The 26,203-nt window shown below is 32.4% G+C and overlaps 1 protein-coding gene across 2 annotated transcripts in view; it reads right to left on the bottom strand.

Moving 5' to 3' along the window:
• The window catches only part of LOC123718755 (protein apterous-like), a 41,797-nt gene extending 26,905 nt beyond the window's left edge, over nt 1–14,892 (bottom strand). For both annotated transcript variants that reach the window (XM_045675523.1, XM_045675524.1), the window contains exons 1-2: nt 14,742–14,892; nt 9,559–9,881 (exon numbers count right to left, since the gene is read on the bottom strand). In XM_045675523.1, the coding sequence (XP_045531479.1) occupies nt 9,559–9,881; nt 14,742–14,777 (359 nt within the window). In that variant the 5' untranslated portion in view covers nt 14,778–14,892. The remainder of the gene's footprint in view (nt 1–9,558; nt 9,882–14,741) is intronic.
• Between the last annotated feature and the right edge of the window lie 11,311 nt (nt 14,893–26,203).

The following is a 26,203-nucleotide window of genomic DNA, read 5'->3' as shown; positions in this document are numbered from 1 at the left end:
CAACTTTAAATATTTTAGAATTGTGGGATTTTTTTAACGTCTAGTATTTGGCCCGGCATATTTCGTTTTTTGTTCTATCACGCATTAACGCCTTTCGACACTGATATATTTTTTTCAAATCATTGCGAACTTATGATACATTCCTTGTAGAGCTTGTACGCATAATCGACGTGTAACTGCATTGTAAATTAGCCATATACACTCATTTACACACTCCAACTGTCTGCTTAATAGCCGATGAAATGTCCGGTTTTTACCAACACGTGGCGGTCTTTTTCTGTCATCAAATGGCCTGGAAAATATCGGATAAAGTGGCTTTTTATCCACATTGAACGCCATTATATGGTCCACTTATAATCAAGCCCCTAAACCATTAAATGCCTGGGAAACAGCTTTGGTATTTATGATAGTGGAATATCAAGAAATTTTCCAGTTTATATTGACAATAATATATCAGAGTTATAAACCATCGTATATATAAATTGTCGAGATTTGTCATTTCAATTTTATAACGACTATTAAATTTATCTAAATGTATTTTTACTCTTCTGTTTGTTTCCTACCGTTTTACATTTTTATAGAGGTGTAAAATTGATAAAATTGAAAGCCTTTCATATGAAACTGTCAATTTTAGAGCATTACTAATGGATTAAGACACACTACTTACACGCTTTTACGGGCGCTTTATTTTAATGAAGAGTTTTTTATTCAAGTTACCTAATTAACTATACAATATAATTTACTAAAATTAAAATATAGATAGATTTTCCCGCGCATCTAACAATGCGCTTGAGAAATGTGATCCTCAACTTTCTAAGCCGTAAATTTTAGTTTGCTTCACGATTCTATATCGAATCCAGTGCTTGTAGCACTACCATTACTATAGACTCCCGTTTTCACTATTCTAAACTCGTAGACGTATGAGATATCTAGACGGTACTGTGATTTTTTTGGTTAAAGTTCGTACTAGTGTTTAGTTCCAAATACGCCCACGGATCATCACTCAAGATTTGCATAGAAAAATGTTGTGTCACTAAACGTGAACTCTACAAATACGACATAACGTATTGTTCGTGGTACGGGTGCAGAAAGAAACATATCCCAGTATCGTGTTACCAAAATTTGTAACAAATTGCGATATCGAGTCGCTGGGGTAGTCGCCCAGTGGGGGGGCACGAGCTCTGTTTGCAAATAAACACCCGGCAGGAACCCGGGGCACACAATAACGTACTACCACGGGGTTGTACAATTGTGAGCAGCGTGAAGTCATAGGCCCGCGGAGTTGTCGCCTCACGATATGTTCTCACGCGAAATAGGAAATACACTATGGGAATTCCTCTCTCAACTCCGTTTTATGGTGCACATTATTATTCATAAACCACTGAACACCCGCTGATCAGCTCCCGTTGATTCTTGTCTATACGCATAACGCGCTACCCAAAAGTTGAACTTTCATTTAATAATTTTTTGACGAACATTTCTGTATAATAACGGTGTATTTATGACAATCATTCAGTTCCAACTAATAGAAATCTGTTATCTGATTACTGAAACTGTTCGGACTACAAAATTAGTTGAAACAATTTATACCTTAAGATAATTAATAAAAATATTTTATATAGTTTTTAGTTATTAAAAAGGTTAGCCTAATAGATACTACCATTACAATAATATTTAGTTGAAAAAACGCATTGATACAGTCTATACCACAAGCAGGGGCTAGCAATATTGAGACGTCAATTGTACAATGGAAACAACCCATAGAACCAACCACACAATAAAATTGTCATCATTCATTTGTCCACAAATCCTTACACCGTAAAGATCACCCTTATTACGAGCATATAGAGGCTTGACTTGCAAACAATAAAATTTTGTTTCCGCTTGTACCATCTGCGCCGGCAATGCATAAATAGGTCAAACGTTTTTGTAAACAAACATTGTGATGTGTTTTCTGGAATTGTATCGCGAACAAATGATTAGAGAAACAAAATATTGCACCATAAATTAAGTTGTCAAAGTATTGGCCAATACTGACAAATTCCCTGATTCCATTCAACGGATCAGCTGTTAAGTTCGACTCGTGGATTACATCTCAAACACTATTTATACATAGTTTTGAACTTGTGCTTTTTAATATTATTTTTCATAATCAAATGCTAAAATAAATAGATATGAATTAATTGTACACATTTTATATTGATAGATTACGTAGTGCTGTTTTAATGCGACACAAGCAATAACGTTATAATGCCGCATTTTTACACATGTGTAGAGTTCACAAGTTTATCGAGATAGGTGAAGGAACTCGGATGCAAACTTTTCTGATGATAACGTCATTTGTGAACCGAGGGAGACCCTAATTTTGTATGATGTACCCCAATGTAACTGTGCCTGTGGTTAGGCCTGGTCGAGCCGAACCCTTCGATCATAAACATAAAAACAGAGGATTTCTCCAGTTAACGACTCTTAAGCCAGGCAACCTAAGTCTGGCTATAGTCTCGTTGTTTATTTATCTACATTAGACCTGCATGCATGGACTAATATGTATTTTGTCTAATAGTTAAAAAAGTTAGATAACATTTGCAATTATATTTTTTGTTTAAAAATATTAAAAATATAAAAAAACTTATTTTTTTTTATTAACGTCCTTGTTTATTGCTATTCGAAGAAGGATTCGCAACACTATATTTATGTATTCAAATTATACCCAATTGGCATACCATTGACTTTGATTACTAACCATAAACTTCGTCACTCGATAACAAAATAACAATTGCATTACGAATGGGAATATTAACCCTGAACTAACGTAATTACTAATGCACCATAGAGAAAAACGCAAAGATAAAAGTTCAGTTGACCATATGTCAGTGTCATTGGACCTTTTATTAATTTACGAAACTAACAAGAACAAAGAACACTGATAACGTATTCTCAAGGTCATTTAATCTAATGTGAATTTCCAATGACGTCATGAGCAGCCGCGGTTCGCTGCGCCGTTTCGCATTAGAGGGAATATAAACTGTAATATAGGTATTCCTCTGGCCCATATCGGAGCACACTAGGCCCGCTTGACCCGGACGCGATATCGATAACTCCGTCTGTCGAACGCGTGACAACACTGTTTGTGTTTATAGTAAGACGCGTGCGACATTCCGTGAATATACCTAAGGTTCAAAGTTCTAACATGATGTTTATTCGTCAGTAGTAAATACGATCTTTAATCCCACTTCTTTACGTTGGAAGATCCGTTATACACTATTTACGTTGGTATAAAGAATTACTATTATGCTGAGTATCGAAGTATCAATATCTATAAGAAGATTTATATTCATAATAACACTTAGATCTCTTTAAATTTGGAATGGAGACATAATGGTGGAATCACCACTTCAGCCGCAGTCAGCAGCTAATGTATACCTTGTACCAATGCCAATACAATTCTCTCATAAAAGATAGAAAAATGATAATTTGTGACAATAAAAAACTAGCGGAAATATTTTCGGCTGGTCATCGCCCCAGTGAGAATGAGAGACAATGCACTGGCACTCACATATGATAGCGATCACAATGCTCATGAATGAACCTCTAGCCGCGAGTGGAACGATTGAAGACTAGATACCACTTAAGCAATGGATTATAAACATCAGGCCTCAGTGAACACGACAAAGATGCCTTATTTTACTTCTAATTATTTACCAACAATGTCCACCTGGACTGTCGATACTTAAGCAATAAATAAATAATTTAATAACTGTATCATATAAATTGCTAAAAAATCAACAAATCACGTCTCTTATAAGAAGATATGTAGCGCAACATAATGAAGTATTTGCATTTCTTTAAAATATATTTTTACTATAAACTGCAAATAATTGACCTGCTAATATTGTGATTAAATTTTTAATAATTGATATTTTTGTATAAAACGCGTAACTAGTAACCATAAAAATCAATGAGTCATGAAATTATAAATTACTTGTAGCTATAAGAGATAACTTTTATTTACGAGGAGCAAATTAAGATAGATGCTGATAATGACGTACTGCGTATTACATACGAAATATCAGTATAATTATGTTTGTATACTATAGTTCTTGACCCGCGATGTGGTCAACGTTTATGTTCGTAGTGCAAGGATATATATACATGCTGCCCTCAGAAGTATTTCCAAATCAATTCGACATAGGATCCTTCAAGAAGACAGTGGCAATTCATAAAAGCTCGTCAATGCATGCGAGCCCTCAAGCATTGAGAGTGTCAATGGGCGGCGATGTCTCTTAACATCAGATGTCCTCCTGCAAGTTTACCCCTTATTCTATAATAAAAAAATCTCGATTATGAAGTTCCTAAGAAAGAATTGTAAATTCCAGCCAAGGTACAGCTTAAAAACCCCGTTAGCCTCGAAAATAAGACAGTAAGTATTAGAAGTGGCATTACTATGAAAAATTAAATAGGACTCATAAATTCAGCAAACTTTTTAAATTCACAATCAACAGAACCGTTGTTACTACTCAACTGATAAAATTTAACAATATATCGTACAAAATTCACTAGGTGTGTTTATGAGGGCACTTCTTTAACAGAAAGGTACGAAGTGTAACTTTTTAATGGCATAATAAGCTTAATGCTAAAAGGAATTTATGTCTGACAAACAAAGAACTAAATAAAAATGAACATAACATGACAAAACTTTTGTACGTTAAAAAATAGCTCGCGTGATCGGCGAGAGTTTGATCGTACTAATCCGTCAAGCTATGCGCAAGAGCATGGGCCGTGACGTCACGCAAACTTCCGACGGGAATATATTTTTTCTACACTAAAAATTGTTTCTTCGACCAAAATTACGCGAATCATGCAATTTTAAACTCTTTCACGAACGCAAGAAGGCCACAGGCGAGAGGCATTGCAAGTTTATTAACGATACGGTCTGATACATTAACTGATCTCAAACTTATATAGCGAGCAATTATGAATACGTATATTATATTGTTTGTATTTCAGACTACTTCGAACTAATGCTGTAAAGGTATTTATACTTACCTAACGCTGTACAGAAGTATACTTGATAATGATATGAAGTCTCATATTTTATTATGGCTTAAAGCAAAATACACCAAAATATAATATTCCTACGCGTAATCATTATTACCACATTTTTCAATTCAAATAATTATTTAGAGGCGCTCACCAGATCGAGGCGAGATGTTTCGCATTTACACAACTATCGTAGAGTTATAACGGTACAGCTGATAAAGTTATAATGTTATTTCCCATGAAAGTGAACATTTGGTGAGCACAAAAATATTTTAATACAAATGTATGTATGACCTATGAAGATTATTTTGATAAGGGGCCGAAGCCGCAGGAGTGAGCAATAAAATACGACACGAGTAATTAAGCTCTGCCTATAGATGCTCACGACGTTATCTTCAAACTATAAGCGTTTCCTGCATATGAATATTAAATAAAAAGAACTATAAAATATTTTTTTATTGTATATATTATTTGTTGTTTATAAAAGTTGTGCTACCTTAGTAGCCAGACGGCCGCTGGCAGCCTACACCCGACGATGGAGTGAGATGAAGTATTTGTTATTTTATTTAAATGTCCAGTAAGGCGATGTATAGTCGTGTACATCCTTTTCAGAACTATAATTGTTTCGAATTACATAGCACTTCAAACAGAGCTTATTTTAAGTAGAACTGTTTTAGGAGAACGAATTCTAGTCTAAGTTTCAAATTGTTTTTTATTGAATTCTAAAGTTAAAACCAATCACGAGGTAAATCGCAGGGCCTTAGGGTAAGAAAGTAAGAATGGTCTTATTGGTCTTATACGGTGATTACTGTATGTCAAATTTTTGAAATTCGGTTGACTCACAATCTTAGCATTCAAATCTATCTCATCGAATAAACAAAGTCTTATGTAGTAGCTTCTCATTATAAAAGTCTTAAGTGCATGAGACAAATAATGATGTTTCGTCATTATATATTTTAAAAGAATAATTTTGCAACTATTCGAGTTCAATTAAGACGTTTTTGAAACTTATATCCTATTGTCAGATAACAATTTTCCCACAAAAGTATAGATTCAAGGTGCCTGGAATTTTAATCAAATCGTCAAAAGAGGCTTAATATTTCTCACCTTCATAACAAAGGCATCTGTTTATTTTTGGAGCATGACATCTTAGCAATTATAACTTTATTTGAATAATAAAAATATGCATTTCGCATAAAACAGATATACAATGGTATGTATAAATTTTCACTTGCCGCGGACCAACGATTGTTCTAAATATTCTCAGTGTTGAGAATAATGCAAACGATGACATAAAAGTCATTGAAACGCCTAAAATGTATTTTTTAAAACAAAACATTTAGTTTTTAACAAATTTGCGTAAAATATTATTAGAATTTCTTTCTAATTTATAAAGTTAAAATTTATTATAATATAATTGTAATATCTCGATTGTTATTTGGGAGTAAAACTTAAAAAAACACACTACACAAACTACGATAGAACTAATTAGTGGCAGTAACTTGGTTAACATAACCAGTTTTATTGTTTCGCTTAAAGATGATGATCAGCTGCCTATAATAGTGATACAGATGCGAAAATCTCTCGGCTTCAAACAGTAAGGGGTTCACAGTTATGCTAATAATATTTAATAAATATTTATCTACCATAGCATACAATATACACAAAATTAGAAACTTTTAAGTACACGTTCCAGTCAAACACGACGCCGGCGCAACGATCGAATATCTCTGACAGACCAATCAAACATGCCGTTGCTCCGATGCCATAAACCGTGTTTAATATATACGCATAGCCGTACCCGTTGAAGACTTTTATGAGCAATTTAACAAGAGTCTTGTTGTCAGAGCAAGATTTGATTTATATACAAATAACATACCTTTACGAGATACCTTTGTCTCTTAAATTTCAACCGCTCTAGAAGTCGATAACGTTATTTGAGAATGGACGTTGAGATAAAAGCGGCCGATTGAATCAAACTCTTCTTTAATGTTGATTGAGCAATGCCACTACTTAAGTAGAACTTTTATTAGATCACGTTAAGCTTAATACCTAATAATAATGTACACCAATTGACTATTTAAGTAGAAAAAAAAGAATATTCAATTGCATTTGCTACTAATATATTGTCTCAAGGATCTTTACGAGTAGTTGTTAATTTTTTTTTTAATTTCACAAAGGTCCTTTGCGTCAAGACGAATCTATAGTGACATGCGCTTCGTGTCACAATTAATTATGAATGGATGCGCACTTTGAAGATCTTTGGAATGATTAAGAAAGGCGACGATGACTATAAAAACATTAAGTAAATATCAATCAATATTTTTATAGTGGAGGTAAGGTAAGGTGGACTCATTTTCCGCACTTAGACTCGTATTTTTTATAAAGTGGAATGCACATAATACATAAATGTACAAAATATATAAATTGAAACATTAAATAAATTATAGACAACAACAACAAAAACATTTAAACATTTCTTCACGTGTGCAAATATTATGTTTAAATAATTATCGGTAATTTGGTAACATTTAAATTCCGGAAACATTTACGAAAACGTTCGTTGAATATACAACGTCGATAAAGCCTCAAAACGTAGTGCCCCGTGGTCACAATCTTCCATCTAAGACATTATCTACTTGTGAATAGCAAATAGAAATTTTAAACAGTTTTACTTGATACTTGACTTTTTAATTTCTACGAAACGTTTATAAAAAGTAAGTTTATTTAAATAACCATTTAATTAACCCTTTATAATTGTTAATTATTAGCAGAAAAAGAGTTCACACATTGCTGGGGCGTTAGCGCATGTCAAAACATTAAACACAAGTAATAGATATTGATCTAAGACATAGTACATATTATCAGTACTAAATCTATTTTCTCACATTATTAATATTGACTGGATTATCTGCGCTAAGGTTTTTCAATGCATAATTGCATTACAATACACATTTAGAACCATTACGCTTTAAAAAGAAGATAAGCCAAACTGTTAATGTTTCTAAACATTTAAACATAGTAGGTTTTTATTAAATATAATATTCACTCTCTTCGTTCGTCTATTCCCCACGCGTCGTTCGTTCCGCAGATGTACTAAAGAGATTAGAGCGTGCTTGATATGACCGTAGTGATAATGCAAACTGACTTGTGACCAGGGTGGGCTGTAAAACGTACATCAGATAGAAGTTGAGATGGGTGACAGCCCACATCAGTATTGCGCGCCGAAATCTAGCGACGTAGGCATAAAACACACGCTTAAGACACGTACAAATAACTCCACTACGTTTAAGGTTTCGTACGCCCTTGCATTACATTATTAAAAACCTTATTGAGAAACATTGATATATTTTTAATGAAACGAGGGGCAAACAGGCAGGAGCCTCACCTGTCTCCTTATTGTGTAAATGTCAATGATCGAGTCACATGCGAACTGAATTCACAAAACGCAGTGATTGGTCGATTATATTTTTTCGGTCTACCCCTTCTAATATTAAGAGACTTCACCGCCAATAGACAAATATTTTTGGTCATATCATATATTTTTGGTAAAATTACACAAATATTTACGGACCTAATAAATAATCTTAAATAAAATAATAGCACTTCAGATTATAGTGATAAATCAAAACTGTTCTGGTAAAATATTTAAGGTATCACTGAGAAAATCATTTAATAGCAATAAAATTTTAAATAAATATCATAAGTAAGCAATTAAATTGTAATATGAACATCTTGCAACACTTTTTATCTTAATAATTTATACATAAAAAATCTGCGTTTATATTTCGTTTGAAATGATATATTAAATAAATAAACACTCTTGTATAACTGCATCAAAGTTATGTAACGAATATGATATTACTGATGTTTTTCAGCTACTATTATATAACATAACCTATATAATATACATTTAAATAAATAATTGAATTAAGTTTAGGTTACTAACGCGCAGTGTGGCTGAGGCCGTAAGTTCGAATTCCGGCGGAACCAATAGGCCTTGTGCGACATGTGCGCCTTTTATGTGCGCATCTGACACTTGCTCGGTGAAGGAAAACATCGTGAGGAAACCGGTAAGTCTTAAACCCAAGTCGACAGCGGTGACAGCCACAGACGGCTGATAACCTACTCGTTAAAATTAATCAAGAAACAGATCCAGAAATCTAAAGGCACTGGTTATACTATTTTTTCTAACGTAACGTCTTATTCTTCTTATTTTTATCTTAGGAAGGAACCGTGATGTGTGGTGATGAAAGATTTAAAAAACAATACTATTCGAATTTTCAGTGGGATTCGATTTAATAAGCGGTTATTCTAAGATAGAGCGCAAAAATATATCAGAATGCTGTAATAATGACATATATAAATATTTTGGAACAACACAGATTAAGTTTTATAATTTTTCATGTATTGATAACACAACATCATCAACAGTATGTAAAAAAATTACGAAAACCATTGTGCCTTTCGTATATTACTTTAAATCTGTACATACAAACTAGTGCATACAAAACTTACCTTAAATAATCATTTTTGCAGAAAATATTGCTATCCCTAGCGTAACAACGTTGTTCGGAGTCTAGCGGCATTTTACATTCGCAGCACCTGAGGCAGGGAGTGTGCCAGCGACGTTCGAGAGCAAGTAGGTAGTATCGATCCGTGATTCGGGAGCCGCAACCTGCACAGCCGTCCTCTGCCGGCGGGGGTGGCGGTTCATCTGGAGGCTCCCTCTTGTGACACGAAGTGCAGTCACGAGGTGAGCCAGGTGATGCAGCAGGGGCAACAGGGGATAACTCGGCGCCTGTCTCGTATGCAGAAGATAGGTACCGCTCACTCTGTTGCTGGAAATATACGTGCCATTTAATCAATTGAGCCACGGGTAATAATCAATGGCACTCAGAGACATCAATTAAATTATTTTTATTGCATTAAAAATATATCTATGGAACAGTGTGACTCAGATACGAAATTACCGAAAAGTAAACGACTCATTAAAGGAAGCATAGAAAAGTGAAGGTGTCTATTTGGCTTCCGATTATATGGTGCATTTATTAAAACCCACGAATGGCCTTTACGATGAATAAAACGTGAGTAAAAAAATAATTTCAATATGTCTAAAATGGCCGTTGGATCACTCAATTAGCTTCTAAGCCTTAAACTTGAGATTTGAATGTTAATTTGTGATTTCACTATATTTGCGATACACTGTTGTGTTTTTGCTAAGCAAATCACCGTTAGTCTAAGCGATATCCGTGAAATTAAACCTGTGTTAGCCTTTATTTATTATACAAATGTAATATTTATAAAAATACCTGCTTACTACAAATAAGTAGGAAGCATAAAATAACAACATTCACGCACAATACACACAAAGATTCTTGTTTGCGGTATGTAAGTCACAGAATGAATGACGTTTTTGGAGTATAGGCAATGTTTACGCAAACAAGTTTTTTTGGGTAAAAGAACTATATTTAAAGATATGGCTGCTTAATATGGTTTATTTCCTAAATAGAAACTAATTTATTTAGTTATTTCAATAAATAAAAAGACGCCGAGTATAAACGTATATATATTTTAGTTTATGAACGAATAGAATTAACCATGCGATTATATGAATCAAGTAGGTAGGTACCTATCAATGAGAATTATATTCAACTAGTATATTATAACACATCGCATCCTATCGCATTATTTTAAATATTTTTATAATAGAATGATCAATTACAAAACTATATGTATGAAGGAAACGGAATTAATATAAATGGTAAATGAAAATGTAGCCCTTCACGGCCGGCGGCAAACGCGTAGCTATTATAAAAAAATATTAAATAAACGAAGTGCCGTGATTCACCTTTTTAATACAATTAATAAAATATACAACACAACAGAAACTTGAACTAAATTTTAAGAATTCTAACTCTTTTCTACTTCATCACTATTTATTTATAATTGATAATTTCAATATACAATACAAAAAGTAATGTTAACACGATATTCCATTATTAAAATTTCTTAAAATTAAAACACTCAAGAGAATATTATCTAGGCAAAATCTTAGATGATAAGCCTCCATAGTTATCACCTATTGCTTAAATAATAATTATAGCGAGGCACTATAGCGGGAAATATGAATGGCAGCTTTATATTGGGTTAAAAATAGTGCAATAATCAAACGCCACCAACTATTTCTAATGAGCAGCAAAATATATTAAAAACATACCTGTACGAGATATAAATATAAAGTCTATATATTTATAGTTATAAAGGGAGCTTTTACAAACAAGCCTATACAATAATTATGCCTTAATAATAGAATTATGGTTTACCTAATTTACTGCAATTCTATAATTAATTAATTATTACACAAAATCAAATAACGTTTATAATTTTTGATCATATTTGCGGTGCTTCTCTCTTGTGTCCTGACCTCATATTAAATATTAATCATTTATAATATCTCGCGTTATATTGTTTGTATAAAAATAAAGGTGGCCTGGCAAAACAATGCACTGACAAATGTTATTTGAAATATAAATCCTTAGATATAAGAAGTACTAATTTTCATAGACTACGAATTTTACCTACAATATTTTTTAAAATAATAAAACCTATATCGTATAAAAAATAACATGCATAAATATTTTTAAGGTTTGATTTAAAAATCTATCTATCTCTTTCCGTCATATGTGAACACAATTTGACAAAATAGGCCCAGTGACTTGTATCGCTTCAGCTTATACGCTTTTCAGAAGCCATTCCTAAATTGATTCTCACCGCTTGTATAAAGGCTATACATGTAACGGATCCACCTGCAACTGTATATTATTGCAATTTCAGAAGTAAATCGTGTCGGCAGGCTATTGAAACTCTAGTTTGAATTTCAATGGTCTCTAGGAAACAGTCATCCTTTACGACTCCAAGCTTTATCGAGTATCAAGCACAGACAATCACTGGAGTATTCAATGAAGTGCATCGTTAACATTGATGGCATAAAGTTGCTATTTAAATAGCCATTTATTTAATTCAGACAGTGGCTATGACACAGATTACACTTCACAGCTTTGTTCTTCGGAATAAAATAGATGGTTTCTACAACTTTCAGATTTCTTCTTAGTAAATTTAATTGGACGCGCGCATGAATTTATGAAAAATACGTCATTGTTTAAGCATAAAATATTATAACTCCACAGTTATTTTTGTAAATCATTAAAAAATCTAGTTATTTTTTAAGAATTATACTGACTAAGTAGTTCGGTTCAACGACCCCTAAAATATAAAAAAAGAACATTGAAGTTTCCTATAGATTTAAAGTCATAAGCGTGAGAGAAAGCAATATTTTTAATGTCTAATTTACTTGGAGTTTGAATTTAGGAAATTCCAAATAAAAATTGTAAGTACCTATGTAGTTATATATTCTAAATTTTGAACCATTACGAAAAACTTTTTGGGTATTTATTCTTACGGTTACAGCAAATAGCGTTCCTATCTAAGATTTTGTAGGAAGTACTGTTACGCATTCATTACAGCTTTAACAGTTTCATTATAGGTAAGAAGGCAATAAGCGTCGTATTAAGAAACCACTTTTCGTTTTTAGAATATTGTATGATCTATGGATATATATCCATTACATTTGACACATACAAAAATATATATTATATATAGGTTATGTGTACCTATACTTGCGGTGTCCAATTTCGACGGTAATATTCCATTATATGTAGATTATATAAGGATGCAAAACACGCTAGCAATTTATAGACACTCAAATCGTATTAAAAAGAGAATTTAAATTTAAATTTATGGCAGGATTAGAAATAAAATGTTCATATGGCAATCTTCTAGACTGAAACTCAAGCACTCGTTCTGAAATAAGACTGCGCTTTCTATGCATTGAATTATAAAAAAGAACCGCCTTTTTTAAAGCCAGTTATAAAAACATATTAATGCATATGTTTTTATGAATCTCTAAGACAAAATTCGATCGACATAAACGATTTCGTTATATATATATATTATTTCTATTAACTCTGATATAGTTCAATTGACATAAAATAATGAGTAATCTTAAGCACAAAACACCCTTCTTAAATTTTACTAACTATATATATTAATTTACAATTACATTAATATGTATTGTAACATAATTGTCTGGAATAAAAGAAAAATATTGTATAGTTTATATACACACATAACCGCTCAATATATATATATATACAAAGAATTTGTATATATTTGTAAAATCATTGAATTACTAAAAGAATTATGTACCTAAATTTACTCTCACCTATTAAAAGCTACACTAAAGATTGTATTTACAATTTTTACATGTAATATATATAAGGAACATTGTAACCTATAATAAACACAATTAATTTTCAAAGGAAAGGTTCTAATGTTAAATACACTGTGCCTTTTCGTCACAGCTTTATAGGTACATATTAGTCAATAGAAAAGAAAGAAACTAGTTACTTTATAACATAAAATATAGGCTAATTTAGTTATAATTCCTCTGAGGTTTACTAGTCATACGTTCAAAAGCTCCAAATTGAATCATGTTCAAACCTTTCGGAATTATTATACAATTATTAAACTTTATTGACGACACAAACCAAATGGAATGTTTACAACATTTAATCAAAACGTTTCGTTCAAAGCAATATTACTTAAAATTTAATTAAAATTTCTCTAATTGATATGGCAGCAATGGATATGGGGCGTTACGGCGGCTGTTGCATATGTTTTGCTAGGAATCAAACCACGGACTACAGTTTTATATACATAGTACTGTTCAGTTACGTCAAAATATTATTAGAACTATTTACATATACTAAGATATCGTATTAAAACATTGTTGGAAATATACTAGACTAGACTAGAAAACAATTAAAAAGTAATAAAATTATCCAATAAATGTAGACTGCTTTAGGTATTAAGAAAGCGAAATAACAAGAATATCGTAACTGATTTAGAATAATAATATAAATAAAGATGTTTATCGTTCAGGCTTTCAGGCCTAAATTCGAAAGTGTTTACTTCAAAATTATTCCAATATAATTATGATTATATACGAGAGAGTCCTTTCTTAAGTGTCAAAGATTAATTAGGACTAAGTAAATGGTAAATATCGATATAATCACAAGCTAAAAATGGTCTTGAGAAATTAAGTGACTTTAAATTTCATAATTGCACCGTTTTTACCGTTTACACACATAATTATAATCTGCCATTATGGATAATTTAATGTACGGCTCTGAGTACCGCCTCCGTATGTAATGTAAACATTCTAGGTTATTTAAAAGTTCTTACTAATACCACTTAGTAGAGTTTGATAAATAATAAGTTTTATTACGTGTATTAATATTTAAATCAAAACTATATACCTCTATACCAAAATTTTTCATAAAAACGTTTTATGTCCGAGACCGTTAGGATACAACACATTTACTACTTTACACATATTACGTATGAATATACTTTACGTATACTTAAACACAAATTTGTCTAAAAATATTAAAAATACACGAATTTTTTGACATTAAACATTTATTTAGTTTTCAGTAACGTGCCTTACAACTGTCACTTGTTTTATTAGTAATATCAGTTTGATTTACTACTTTTGTAATAGCATATCGTTATAGGTACTATTAACCAATAAAATAAAAACATAATCGCATAAAAAAATAATTTACACAGATACATACCCAGTGCATCGCTCCCCTCTCTTCGTACACTCCCATCTGGGGGTCAATTTTTCCGTTTTCTATTTTCGAACGTATGGGCCTCTGCCCCACAACACTGCGGCACTCACTCGCGTCGCATAACCGTGTGCTATACGTCGCGTTCGACGACCAACTGCGGATTACGGCCTCCTATCTCCTTCTCACCGGGGGAAGGAGCACGGGCCCCGCCCAGAACCGCCCACGTCTCGCACGCGAACGAAAAAACAATTTTTCTTTTTTATGGAACCCGCTATTGAATTTTTTGACGCGAGTTTTTTGCAATATTGCAACGAATTGCGACCGAGTGGCTCTCTGAAAATGTTTTCGACGAGTGCCGGTGAATACCGTTTCGTAATATAGTAATCGCGACACAGGCTTTATTCAATTGGTGTTCTAACGTACCTACACAAACTGAAGCGAAAAATTAAGAACTTCGCTTTATATGAAGGTACAACAAGTAGCGTGGATATAGATAGGTCGAGATCCGGGGCAAGGGAACTATGGTCTGTGACCCGATACAATACTAAAGGAATAAAACATTTTATACTTTTCCACTTTTTTATTAATGTGAATCTATACACCAAATAGGTATTGTTTAACCAACTGCTGGAGATTTACGACTTGCGACACTAGTGCCTGAAAATAATATAAATGTGTTAGGTGAATTATTAAGTCTACCTTACAATTACGGTTGTAAGAATATGAGGGTTATGTATTAGTAGCAGGTTTAATACTAATATACCTAACCCGTGAGGGTAGGGTAGAGAAGGGTTTATTTATTTGTTTTGTAAGGCTTATAAGATAGACAAAAATGAAACACAAAACGTTTAAAATTACAAGGAAGAAGTGGATATTTGATACATTCTTCGTTCCTTGCATCTTTGTAGCTTGTTACATGGACAAAAGTTTTTAATTTTATATTGTTTGATCTAATTGTTGTAGGTTATACAGAGCAAGTGATTTAAATTTAACAAATATTTCACGTCCGATATAACTTGGAGTTTTAATACAGAATAATATACTTAATAATTATTATAATTAAATTTAAGGTAAGCACTACTATACCCCACCCTACCAGAATATTGGTTTTATAATAGAAGATTTCTAAGCCTAAAACTCTAGGGAATGATGTAAGTTTGTATCTATTAAAATAGTTAGATTTTCTGCCCCAAACATAATAGTTATTATTGAAGTTATTAGATATAAATCACTATAGGTAATAATTAAGAAGATCTGGATGGTCATTTATAAAATAGATGACATTTATGAGGCTTATACAAGTTAAAACTTACAACAAATATAAGTTTAAACTTCTAGAACTTTCCGTGTCAGGATAAAAGAAAGTGAGTAGATACTCACTTTCTTTTATCATCTCATTAGCAGTAGATACTAGAGGTTACCTTTTCTATACACGTCTTGTAGATGGAACTACTTAAAATTGAAAAAAAAAAGCTTGAAAAGTTTTAAGCCCTGGGTTTTAATCGACAGTGGCAATTAATAAAAAATCTAAATGTGTTTCATCATTATAAACAATGCATTGTAATGTGCAAAGTTTGGGAACCCTTTTAAGTAAAAAATACCTGAATCAGGGTTCCCAATTTTCCATACTAAACTTATTTATATATAATTGACAAGAAAAAAATCTATAAAAATTATAGGTTACTAGTAAGTATAATATATTCTGTATATGACGGATGGTGTATTAATCGTAAGCTAAAGGTAGAATTCCCAACCTGTCTAACTACTGACTGGCCGTTCGGAAGCCCCAGTGGCGAATGTCGAGAAGTTGTATATCGTTAGCGGCCGGAATAACTTCGTTAACGCGTCACAGTATGACGACATCGCAGTCATTTATACGCGCAGTTAGTAGGTTTCGCTACCATTTAATTTCCAGTTAAAAACATACTAATTCAAATTAAAAAAAAACACTTGAGCAATAACGATTACTCATATTTTATATTGCTTTGTGTAATTTTTCTGTTTTAGGTTAATACATTACCTACGTCAGGCGATGTGAAAAACTCGGTATAATTTCCGAAAATGATTTACAGAAATCCCAATAATGAGTTTTTATAACGACCCCAATCTTGTGACAACAGCTCTTCGGATATTGAGAGAACTACATCGAACTTGTATACAAAAACGACGGGATCCGTATCGCTGTCGCTTTTGGAAGTTAAAGAGTAAGGGCGCTGATGTGATAACTTTGCGATTGCGCTGTACCAAAACTGAATTTTAAGTAGGGATTAATCTAAACTAATCTATAACATTAATATGGGTTGTCCTAATATATTTTCTACTTATATGCTGTTTAAAGAGCAGCATTGACCTGTGAGCACATTAGCGTGTAGTCACACGGTTGTAGGTTCGGTCTATGTAGGCATTTAATACTCGTTTGCACCGTGAAGGAAAATTTCGTGAGGAAACCGGCCTTACACTCCAAAATGAATCGATGGCGTTTCGGCTGATCACTTACTTGATTATTGAAAAATAAAACAAATGACCACAAAACAGATACAGAACTCTGATATCCCAAAAGGTTGTAGCGCCACTATTTTTTTTTCTATTTACAGGCCAGCAAAACTAACGTTAAGCAAATTGATAAAGAACGTCACGTGACAAATCGTAAATTCCATACAAATTCGTTTAGGTTTAGTGCTTCACGCCTGTCACAAAGTAATTTTGTCCGAGGCCCTGGGCCGATACTGATATGTTACGAGACTGGTATCGTTTACTTGACGATACGGAGTACCTGGGATATATGTTGCTTCATTCGTTCGAAGGCTATGTTAAATGATACAAACTCAGTCAAATCATTCATAAATAAACCTTAATAGTATGAATTTTAAAAAAATGTTTATTCATTATAAACGATGCATTATAATTTGGTATACTTATAATACATTTTTATTCCCGCTACATGGTCTTCACTTATAATTATTAAATCGATGTATACAATATATTGTAAAAACTATTTTAAAAGTGTTTCTTGCTCATCCTTCTCACCTTTTGAAGGTAGTACCTATGAGTATTCTTTTTTTAATATTTTAACTTGTAATTTTAATTTTCAAAAGTACCTTTTTAATAGGCCTTAAAGTAATTGAAATAAATCATTTGACTTTGTATGATTAGGGAACCTTTTTGAACAATAGTTAATTACATAAGTTTTTGGTGCTAGTGATTTCACAATTACGAAATTTGCGAACATATCAAAGTAATCTCTTTGATTTAGACAGTATACAAGGACAAGAATGTAACGAATCAAAGCTTAGGACATTTACCTTTGTGGTAAACGTCATTATAATTAATATAATATGTCGCATTGTTTGAACATACCTCCTTCGTGGCTTTTGATACAATGCACAAATATTTTCAAACAATATAAGAATATACCGGTTATAGTAACAATAATAGCTAAGCTATTTGTATCAAACCAAGGTAATTTCATGGGTCTTGTGCCAAAGCGGTTTCGTATCGGAACTGAGAAATCTGCCGTATGAAGTTCGATTCCCAGAGTGCAAACCAAGATTTAATTCATAATTTGCTCTCGGCTTGGTGAGGAATTAGCCGTATGAAGCATCTCACACAGCTATTCTACCTATATGTCAAGGTCATATGTCGGAGACCAAAGATAGTAATTGCAACTCAGCGATTCCCTTATCCGTCACATACCTTAAGCTCCGTAGATAAAAATGAGAACAACCGAGGGCTTTAAACTAACTAGTGTGGGTAATTTGTATAAGTATTACGTGTGACTATTAACACACAAAACTAAACTACTTACCATCCCAAACATAAATATATGGCCTAGTTGTAGAATAGGCAATGTACGCTTTTTCTGTCCCCGTCAGATTTTCCTCATACGGCAAGAGCCATTTTCTGGTCCAAGGGGAGCTCATTAGCAAATATTTCGCGCAATCTTGACTAGGCAAACGATCAGTTTTGTAGTGAAGCCATCCGTACCACTCGGCTGTCACCTAGAGTACAAAATTTGTACAATGAGGGACACAAAGGCTGGATCCAAGAGTGCAAGGTTTTGTTTTCTATGTGTGCAGGAACGTGTCATTTACAGTTCCCAAGAACATAAATATTGTTAAGTAAAAACGGGAATGGACAACTGCCGCAGTAGACATGGGGAGAAATTGATTATGCCAAAATTAATCTGGAATTATAAGGGAGAAACACTTTTTGCATGGCAATCAAGGCTTCTAATAACTTACCAAAAACGTTCAAAGATCTTCCATCTAGAGTTTTTATAAATCGACTTAATGTAATTATACTAGGGAAAAAAAATATTATTCTATTAATGGTTATTTGAGTGAAACATTATAATTCATATTAATTTGATACTGTAATTATATATTTGAATAATGTGATGATATAGTGATAAAATAATATAAAAATTGAGTTTGATGATAAGATGAAAAAGGTAATATGTAACTAGTATGTAAAACACTACCTTTTAATTATGTAAGACAAATCTACGCCATTACGTGTCGCAGAACATGCAAAGTCGAAATTGTACAACCATAATATGTTCGTACCATAATCTTGCACATAAATTATTATTATATATTAAGATTATCACATAAAGACAAATTCTCAATGATATTATATATTTGGGGAAAAGGATAAACATGTCGGTTTATCCTTTGCCCTTTGAAATATTGCAACGCGACTTGAAATATTAGAAAATATAAATACTTGACTGGCGTCATAATCCCACTTGACGTTAGGGTTAAACTCCAGCCAACGACAGCGCGAGATCATGTAGTATGTATTTTCAAAGTATTTATTCCCGAAAGCGTCCGTGCCCACGAGTTTGCCTTCCTGTTAAAACATAGATATACCCTCTAATTGTGATTGATATTTTTTTATCCTAATCATGATATTGTTTTATCATAAGCATCGTAGGAAGTGATATATTCTCAATGACCACAGGATCCTTTGAGGCTTTATAACAGATAAGGATTATACCTACCGTAAGTGCAACATTAATCTCAACACTGCACTGTTATAACGTAATCAACCGGGCGTAATATGTTAGAGTCAGCAATCGATGCATCAACTCGGATGTGTGCTCAGCTCTCATCAATCTCAACTGCCTAAATGAAGATTATTAATAAAACAGACAAATGTGACCCCCCATATCCCATTTGATACCGGATCAAAGCCTTGCATGCATGTTGTATATATCAGGTAGTAGTGATCAACAAAAATATAAAACTTTGCTTGTTTACCTTCAACGTATCAGTTCGCCAAAGTTTCATAATGGCCCCAATAGGACCTCCGTTATGGGCGATTATTTTAAATAGACGAACCAATTTATCGAAGGGTATGTATTGAAAAACCATAACTACAATGAGATTTTTACTTTTTATTAAGATTGACTACAAAAACGTTGTGTGTATATTTTTTGACGTGGGATGTTGACATTTGTCTTACTTATTATTTATAAAAAAAATCTATGATTTATGAGATGTAAAAAATGTTTCTTCAGACGAACATTACTTAAGATATCGTGTTGCTTTTTTTAATTTATTTAATCTTCGTGAACGCCCTTAAATTCAAAGCAGTGTTGATCTAGTAGATACAGTGTGCGACTCTCATCCCAAGAGTCGTAGGTTCGAACCTTTACTGTTTAACAACGGTATTAAAGGAATATTCTGACTATGTTTTAACACTCGCAGGCTCGGCCTTAGACCCATAAATTCGACGGCTTGTGTCACGAACGTGAAAGTTTGATCACCTACTTGCCTTGTAGAAATAAGAAATTATCGCAAAACTGTTACCAGAAATCTGAGGCCAAAGCCGAGGGTTGTAGCGCTGGTATAGCTTATAGCTATAGCTTAATATCAATATAATCTATGAGGCTAACACCCCACAACTCCCCTACAAATACAATAATTCAACAGAACACGTTTCATCAAATCAATCCTGTATATTCCAAATATTCTTTAATAATTATTGTACTTAACATCTCATTATCTTGCAATGTTATTAGCATTCTAAGCTACTCTTGATGCAATAGATTTTGTCATCTTAGTGAATCATGTGACCCTATCAAATGCATTTATATAGTTTAATAAATAAGTACACTTAAAGCCGCATGTGAATCTATCGTAGAAATATAACCAACACGTGTAATTGTTTGTTCGTATTTATTACTATCATGCACCGTGTACAATTTAAAAAAAAAAACGTAATAGCACGTGAACAATTATTAGCCCCAGTCCGTAGCTTTTACGTCAAAAGCGTAAGAATCACCGTAGTTGCAGCCTATGTAGATAAGACGATACAACAGTTTTAAAGCCAAGGGATAAATATTCGACTAACATGCATACAAAAAATGCAACGACGAATGTTATTGAGACATAATATATAAATAATTCCTTACTGTTAGCCACATACTAAAGACTACTTTTACTACTACATTACGTTTTGTATAGAAGTAGCGCAGTTATTGGCTTACCCAAAGACGAAAATTTGTGCTAAGATTAAGGGAATCGAAAATAAAACAGCGATGTCCAGTATAGTACTTTACAACCAAGATTTTTAGTGATTATAAGCTACCTGATACATTTATTACTTATTGTTCCACAACTTACAAATTCACTACCAAATCAAGACATAAAACAGTTACGATCACGATGTTATAGAATAAAGTGATTAGTAAGGGCGTATAGATATAATATTAGGTACTCGAGACTAATGCAAAAATCCTGTTACTGCGTTTTTTAATATATATATATATAACTAAAGGGGTCAAGGGGGTCAAGATGTTGTGCCAGTGAAAATTTAGAGAAACCTTTACTGTCATATGACAGGCATAATGAGAAAAGGACGACTAAAGAAAGACAAAAAAGAGTTGGTATGAGACGGTCAAAATATGTACAAGACTACTCGACTAAAGATGGATTATGGAACAACTATTGAGTATCTATACAAAGTCATCACAATATTTCCCAGATAACTGCTGCACGACATATCCAAGCGGATAACAAATAAGAAAATTCAAGACAGTATTAAGAAGCAATCGACGTATATTAACGACATAGACAACTGATACCTATTGTACGCAAATATTTATTTTATTTATTATATAGTTGCACCGACATGGCCACACATAAGAAGAAAAAAAATAAACAAGTTACACAAACACACATAATGCTGAAGTTTACATAAGTGATTACAAAAACTTACTAAAAACTTCTAACAGAACTACAGAACTAATAGAAATATAAAAAAATACATATAACAAAAAATTTACAACTTTCTCTCAATTCATACTAAAGCGTATGAAGAAAATATACTATAACAAATATAGATAATTTTTACTCACAGGTAAAGGTATCGAATTATAAGTACATATTAAATTTTTTTTTAAACTAACGCCTCCTTCAGGTAACGTCGCAAAGCTACATCTAAATAATTATCGGTAAAACATTTAACAAAACTATTAAAGGTTCTGAAAGTTTTTTTTTTGTATTTTTGGGCACACTTTGTAATATACTTATTATTTTATAATGTTAAAATTTGTGGTTTTACTTGAATTTTACTATCGAAAATTACTTAATAATTTAATTAAATTCTAGTAAAACAATTAAAATGTGCTATCATTTCAAAGTACTGTAGTTTGAACATAAAAAATGTTAACAGTCAGACTCAAACACTTTCTACAGTAACGAACATTAGTTAAGTTCTACCATTACCATTATGCATAACAGACAATTAAGTAACAGTTCCAGACGCTGTGCGAATTTGACACCTCCCGGCTCCCACACACCCAAACACTTATATGACGCTGAAGTTGCAGCAGTTTCAGAAATTGTAGGGGCGTCAGGAAGTTCCGATTTCATTTGGACCAATAGGTCAACGGCTGTTATACCAAATTTACCTAGCATATGGACAGCTAAGAATAATATTGTAAAACTGCGTATATGTGAAAGTAGTATATAAAGTGTAATTTTTATACAATAAATTATATTTGTATTTTGCTTATTCATTTCGCGCCTCCTTTAGTAATGAACTTTCTTAATTACCATCGTGAGCATACCCGATTGCTTTGAAAAAATATTCCTTGAGCCTCTGATACGGGTAGGCCGTAGGGCTCCGTCTGTTGCCTTAAGTCTCTTGGTGCAGAGATCCCGTAATTATTTAAGTCCAACAAGTAGTGATACATTTACTTAGAGATGATTAGGGTACAATTGTAACTTAGGGATCCGAAGGGTTGTTAGGTTCGTTATCACCCTATCATATATTATATAGGTATAGTTGTCTACTGCTTGCACACCCATTTAAAAGTCAAGATTATTTTTATTATAACAGAATGTACACTTATGAATGTCAAGAATTAAATACATATTAAATGCTTCTAATTTTACATTTACTGCCAATTGTCAAATCAAGAGCGTAGAACGGAAGAGAACACTCTCCATTTATAAACTCTCCGCCACTCTTTTTAACCGCTATGTTTTTTTGTTTTACATAATGTTTGTAAGGAGCTGCAACCATTACGCCATGTTCCACATGACTTCTTAAGTAATTAATAATAATAAAATAAATTAAAAACAAAGATTTGTCCTCTACGAGCTAGAGGCATGGTGAAATAGGAGCACGCACTTATATTCTCGTGGAAACAACACGGAAATACATAGTCGAAATAACCAACATCACCGCATACACGAATTCAAAATTTATTCAATTTTAGATATTTAGCTATACATGGACCTTTGCCAGTTCGCCAAATTTTCAGTTTAGTTCCAAACAAAGCCTATTTATCCCCAAAGCAAATCGAGTAATTTATTTTTCTCTAGCTTATTATATCTTATTAACTTAGATCATATATATATAAGGTAAGTTAAATAAAACACTTTTCATAAAGCAACATAATATTTAATTACCGACGCTTTATACTTCACTCACAGCCTAATCGTACACATAAATCAACATTACCAAAAAAATATGTATAATTTAAATTTGTCTATTGTTTAATTATTTCTAATTGTTTTGAAAAGAAAATAAATCCGCTTATGTTGCTTCTGTATCGTTTATTTGCTCTATATTTACTAAATAGTGAAAATTGAAAAAGAATAAAAAACAAGGCGGTGTGATCGTAAGACCATATGTAATAATAATTAAATACTAATTTAAATTTTGTATATTAAAGACATTGATACTTACACTAAAAGTAAATATAAAATATGCATGTTTAAACAAAAAAAATGTAAGAATAATGTTAAAGCAGTTCTATATTCAAAAATAACATTTTGTAAATGAAATAAAGCAGAATATGGCAGATATAAGTACTATGTATAGCACTATATTATTCACCTTTAAAGTACCCAAATTAAGTTTGTGTGCAAAACGTACACAAAAATCGTAGTGCCCTTTAAAAATATACAAATAACTAGGAAACAGAAAAGTTAAGTAAATTACAACCTTTCAAAAAAATTTATCACCAAAGCACCCTTGCCCAGAAAATACTGTTTTACATAAATACATTTGTTAAGCTAAAAATTTAACAAATAAGCGTTTTTTAAATAACCACAACCCGAATACTTGCTAGGATCAATTAAGTGAACTGTCTTTACAATTAATGAGACTCTCATAAATTAAACATTAAACAGAAAAAACCAATGGAGGAAAAATATTTTTTGGTACTTTTACGGACAAAGAACGTACGTAATTAATGAAGAAAACTTATTAATGCAAAACTCTTTTGCAGAAAACGTATTGGCATATGGCAATATTTTTTTTTATTTCACAACCACCAAGATCAGCGTGAAAGGCGCTTACGAATTTTGGCACGCTTGGTTACGTAATTTTAAATTAAATAATTATGAAAGCCTATCAAAGTTGTGGTTAGGTAGTTAAGGCTATAGAGTAAGGTATAAGGAATAAGGTACTCTATAACCTTGTTCTATTAGATCAAAGATGGCATTTCCTGAAACTGTAGTGGAGCTGTAACTCTTTTATGACTCGTCTGTTGGATCATGTTTTTTCTGCCGCTTTTCGTGTATGTGCTCAGGGAGTACCATGTTACACTATCATGTCCGAACATTATATTAAACATTAGTAAACATAATCATATCTCTCCATTGGTTTTTCCCATAAAATTGTCCCAAGCGTTTTTTACGAACGGTGTGCCACACAATGGGAAAATAAAATTCTATGGAAATGTCCTACAAACGAGAACAATGAGATTTTTGAATCTTTTTAACAATTAAATATTATATAAGTACGCTTAACACACAGATCTATTTTTTCAAACCTACCGTGTACAACATTAAGAATAATAAAATTATAAGTACATTTTACGTGAGGAAGACAACAAAAAACACAAATTTCACAAAACTTTAAATTGTACAGATGGTCCTGAACAGTCCAGTGTCGAGTAACTAACTTTCAAAAGAAAACAATTTTCCTTAAAAAATGCGTTTGTGTGATAACAATTTTTAAATACCAATTCGGTAGATTAGAAATTATAACAACTTTATTGCTTTTTCGACAAAACCCCTCTCAATGCCTTAACATGAAAATAACTAAGCGCTAAATTGGAATATTGATACATTATTAACACTTATTTGCACTATCAGTAAAATTCAAAGACCAAAAGTTTATAAACATAGAAGTCACTCAGTGAAGTGACAGACAACCCAAGTACAAAAATGATAATCGTATATACCACAGAATTATAAAATTAATTACGACTATCACGGTAAAGTAGAAGAACTGTTAACGCTTATGTATAGGATTTTAATGGAAGTCATCAAGGGGGATATCAAATGGAATCCTGGAGCATGTTCCATAACACTATAGCGGTATCAGAGAGGCGTACTTCTCCGTTTAATCGTTGAGGTGATGATTGACTCTACTTGCGCGACCCTCTAGAATTTTACGGCCTAACGTTCGCTCTCGAGACCTACCCTTGATATCTCACCGAGTAGTACTTTTGGAAAAAAATATTATTCTTTAATTGATTATTTGTGTAAAACATTATAATTAATATTAATTTGATAACGTAATAGTTTAATTATGTCGTGATGTAGTGATAAAATAATATAATAATTGACTATAAATGACTCATAATGTAATTGTAACCTCTATTCTACTTTTTAAGATAAATTTGCATGACATTATGTGTGACAGAATATGCGAAATTTAGATTGTAACCACCATACCAATTTTATAGCATATTCTTGCAAATAAATTATATTTATTATTAGTTACAGCGACTATACATTGGCCATTGCAACGCGATACAGAACTGTTAGTGCATACGTCTCCTTTAGGATATATTCCGCTACCGTGTTAAGTGACATGCCGATAACAATAGTATTAAGTACTACTAGTAAAGGGTAGTAACGTTGTAAAACTGGTCAAAAATATATTTTTAAACAACTATTGCAAACTAGCCCCACAATTTTGGCACACATTTCTAA

The sequence above is a fragment of the Pieris brassicae genome, chromosome Z (genome assembly GCF_905147105.1).
Source record: "Pieris brassicae chromosome Z, ilPieBrab1.1, whole genome shotgun sequence".
In the NCBI taxonomy this organism is placed as follows: Eukaryota; Metazoa; Arthropoda; class Insecta; order Lepidoptera; family Pieridae; genus Pieris; species Pieris brassicae.
The sequence above is the reverse complement of the archived record's forward strand: the minus strand, read 5'-3'. Positions and strand labels throughout refer to the sequence as shown.